Source organism: Coptis chinensis, chromosome 3 (genome assembly GCF_015680905.1).
Source record: "Coptis chinensis isolate HL-2020 chromosome 3, ASM1568090v1, whole genome shotgun sequence".
NCBI classification, from domain to species: domain Eukaryota; kingdom Viridiplantae; phylum Streptophyta; class Magnoliopsida; order Ranunculales; family Ranunculaceae; genus Coptis; species Coptis chinensis.
In genome coordinates, this window is record NC_141458.1 from 112,076,472 (window position 1) to 112,080,799 (window position 4,328).

Consider the following 4,328-nt stretch of genomic DNA (forward strand, 5'->3'; position numbering starts at 1 on the left):
TTAGAACTGTTGGTAACCGAGAAAAGAAGTCGCCCAGTTACAAGGAGCGTGCCCTCTAATTTTTTAGTGAACCGGATATATTTTCTGGTAATAGGAACCGGTTCCGGGTTGGAGAGTGCCCTCTTAGGAACCGGGGCGTGTATTTAACAGGACCCAAGAAAAGAAACAAGAATTGGAAGAGATTGATATTTTGACACAATAAATCACGATCCAGACTGAAATGTTGACAATGTTTCAGAGAATAACTATGCGTGGGGAACGGAGGTTGCATATGTGCAACTCTGTCAAAAGGAGTTGCCCCTTAACGTAACTTTCCATTAAAAATTTAGAAACAAAAAAGAGGTCGTGGAAAAATGGCTGGAAGATTGAGCAAGATAGCATCTAAAATAACAGGAGGAAATGGGGTGATTGGTAGATCAATCACAAATTCACTCCGCCTGCGTGCCGGCATGGGTCTTCCTGTTGGCAGACACCTCGTTCCAAACAAACCCGTAAGTTATGTTCAAATTCTATTGGTTAATTATAAAATTTGATTGTTATGTTATTTTCAGCTTCCAGTGAATGATGAGCTTGTTTGGGATAACGGGACATCATTTCCTGAACCTTGTATTGATCGAATCGCTGACACTGTTGGCAAGGTATTATTATGTTCTTCTTCATTAAATTCATTTCTGTGCAGAAATAATTGTTTCTTTGCTTCTTTCTAGTATGAAGCATTGGCTTGGCTTTGTGGAGGTTTGAGTTTTTTTGTGGGTCTTGGTGCTTTGGCTGTTTGGAATGATAAGGCTTCTAAGATACCCTTTGTAAGTTTGCCTTCTTTTTATAAATGTGTGCTTTTATCTCAAGTGGATTGTTTAGTTTGTTAGTGAGTGTAGTTTTCAGACTTTGAGAACGATAGTCAACTGGATGTTTTGAACAATATTTAAGAGTTGGAGCTTCCATTTTTTTCTTTGCAATGCGTTATCTTTACATTTTCCCAGCAAATTGTTTACCCAAGGTTATTACGTACATGTTCATATGCATTCCTTTACTTTTATTAGACAACATTTCGTGTTAATGAAGTTCTTCTATTGTAGAGTTTCAATGTTTTGGCTTGTCCATTGTCATGGGAACTTGTTCAAGAGTTGAGAATAGTTTTTATATTACATGTAGCTTGTATTTTAGTATAAATTTATATATCTTAATGAAAGAGGATGTATATAGTAGAAATAAATGGTGCAATGATATGTGGTGAGGCTTTGGACCGCTCCTAGGGGGAAAGGTAATTGGAGGAACTAGTAGCAGATGGAGTTTGCTACTGAAGGTGACATTAGCATTCTATATAGGGTTACAATCACGAAAACGGGGATGCCTTAAATGTGAAGATGAATGTCTCCACTCTTAGCTTTGTGCTCGTAGTTGTGGCTACTGTACTCCGTAACTTAATCATCTCTGAAGAAATGGGTGGAAACAGTCTAACGGTCAGGGCCCAAAAATCTGAGAATTGGAACTTCCGCATGAGCTAGCTCACAGGGGTATACACTCTTTTGGTTGAATGTCCAAAGGAGTCTTCTATCTTGTTGGATAGATTAGTGGAAATTAATTAACAAAAAAATAATTAGCATCACTGCTAGTTTACGTTGAAATGAAAATTTTGTCCTTTACAGATTTTTTTTTTTTTTGGGGAGGAGAAAAGTAAAGGTTGGCACTTACTCCCTCAGACCACCTTTATCTGTGCTAAGATCCTTTGTTTCTTACACCCCAGGTCATCAGAGTCAATTCCCCTGGAGGCAATCCTCATTTTCCAGATTATCTAGGTGGTAAAGTGTTCATACTGTTGTGGTATAACACAAACTCGTGTGGAATACTGCGTCGTACTGTAGTAGATAGCATATTTTACCTGTTCGAGTGTATTGGAAGAACTTATAACTTGTAACTACAAAGCATTTTTTTAGCATCTGAAGTGCCCTATCCTTTTCAAGAAGGAAATAACCGGAAGAGAGCATCTGCTGTTTTTTTGTTGTTCGGATTTACGTCAATTTTTAACTCCGGTATTGTGATATTATAGCATATACAAAGGTCTGAAGAAACATAATCTAGGTGAATCCATGGAGTGTATGTAACCTATGATGCACGGATGCTCCTAAAATGTCATTGCACCCGTATCGGTCGAGTACAATGACCGATATGGGTACTGGATACTTCTAGAATACTTATGGGGTACTGGAATCCTTGAAATAGACCTGATCTGATAGTTCTATTTTATTGAAATGTAAATTTTTCTAGGCTTCAAGCTGTATTGACTTTGACAGGTGTTATAATAGTTTTTCACATGTTCCCGACTAACTTTACTCAAAAAACTACTAACATAATTTGCAGAATACACATATTTTAAAATATTCATATTAATTAGCCGTACCCATAGGCCGTACCTGTATCCTAATATTTCAAAAAGGCCATATTGTACTCCATACCGGTGTCGCCGTATCGGTACCCATACCCGTATCCATGCATCATAGTATGTAACTATGTATATCATCATGATCATCACCGACCCTGCCTAAATCAGTAAATCCCATATGATGGATGGAATGTGAATGTGGATTGCTCTAATGAGACCAAGACTGGAACCATCCTTACTGATTTGATTGGTACTTATGGAAGAATCCAGTTGCGAGCATGAGTAAGCTTCCTACAGTTTTATCATTCCTATGGTCAGTAAACTTACAATGTTTGCCTTCGTTTCAGATTTTTTGTTTTCCTTATTGAGACTTGTTTTCCACGAAAGAGCTGTTATTCATTTGATGAACCAAAACAGTAACATTTTAAGTGTGCACCGAATTGATTTGGTCATTTGCAAAAGTGTTTTACATGTTGTAAGGTCTCTATGCTAACTGCAAGTTCTAGTTTTTTTTCCTTATCTGCTTACTTACTGATACTTTATCCTTGTTTTGCCACTAGACACCGAAAGTTTATCCATATGACAACCTGCGGGTGGAGCTCGGTGGAGACCCATAGATAGATGTTGTTGGTTGGTTATCTGAAAGGGCTTTCTTCAGAGCATCTGTGTAATTTTTCAAGCAATGTGTTTTTCTGTCAACTTCTTTGACTCAAATAGTTAGAAAAAATAATGCAATTCGGTGATGGACCTTTGATACTTGCTTTGTATTTTGCAACAAGTTGGATTCTGTATCTAATCTTGCTATCCGAGTCAAAAACGTATAAAGTTTGGTCATTTTGCTTATAAGCAACTAAAGAGGTATTTCATGCATGATAGGTAATGCTTTTCTTTTCCCAAAAAATATTTGTTTTAATTTCTTTTCAATTGGACAAGTTTTATTATGTAAGTAACAAAGCTTCCAAAAGATAGGCCAGGGGTCACGGTATTTACACTCCATTTTATGGGATTGGCACCCCTTTGACCAATTCCAAAGTATTGACACACTTCTATTAATCATATAAAAAATCACCCGTGGCACAATAAGGAGTTGTCGCGAGATGATAAATCCATAAAAAAGTTGTTGCCGTGAGTCTTTTTTTGTTTTAAAATTTTTTTGATAGCCACTGCTAAAAAGGTCATCTGCATTGAGATAGTTGTGTTCACTACAATGGAGTCTTTGCTTATATTTATTAGTAAAACTCTTTTTAATTAATTTGATCACAAGTTTTTCTTAGAGCATATGAAAAAATTTGTCGCGAGATAGCAAGACTATATCTCGATTGTATATATTTTTTTTCATGGGTTTGGTGTTGTTCTTGGAGCGTATGAAAAAACTCTTAAGAAAAAGATGAGGTATCTCCGTATCTGTATGGTTGTGTTGTGTGTTCAAAATTTGAAGTGAAAAAAAAATAACAAAAAAAATCTTCCGTGGAAACTCGCCACTATAGAATGTGGGATTTCGCAATAACCCGATGTCGTAGAATATGGGATCTCACGACAACTCACTGTTGTGGAACTATCATACTATCATATACCATTTTGTAAATATCACGACCCAAGGCTAAATAGTTTTTTTTAGATAAAAGAAAGACACTTTCAAAAATTAGGAAGAGTTTCCTACAGAATTTACATCATCCATACATCAACTTAATACTAGCTTTCAAATTTCTATGAGATAAATATTAGCAATGAGATATGATTATTATATTGATCACTCATTCAAATTTCTTGCAATATGAAAACCTCACTCTCCATTAAAATAACCCACTCATTACATTTGTATTCAGTTCCTGATTTTCCATTAATTATTCTATGAGGTAAGTTCTATGTTGTTGCATCCAGTTTCCAATTTCATATTAATTATTTTTTTAGGTTAGTTCAATGATTGTGCATCTAGTTTTCGATTTCA

General features: G+C 35.9%; 1 protein-coding gene across 1 annotated transcript; it reads left to right on the forward strand.

The window, feature by feature from the left end:
* Window positions 1–207: 207 nt before the first annotated feature.
* Window positions 208–3,235, forward strand: LOC147513028 (NADH dehydrogenase ubiquinone 1 beta subcomplex subunit). The gene is made up of 4 exons (XM_086596016.1): window positions 208–491; window positions 552–638; window positions 708–803; window positions 2,941–3,235. The coding sequence occupies exons 1-4, from the start codon at window positions 354–356 to the stop codon at window positions 2,995–2,997; spliced, it is 378 nt and encodes a 125-aa protein (XP_086452142.1). The 5' UTR covers window positions 208–353; the 3' UTR covers window positions 2,998–3,235.
* The last annotated feature ends 1,093 nt before the right edge of the window (window positions 3,236–4,328 follow it).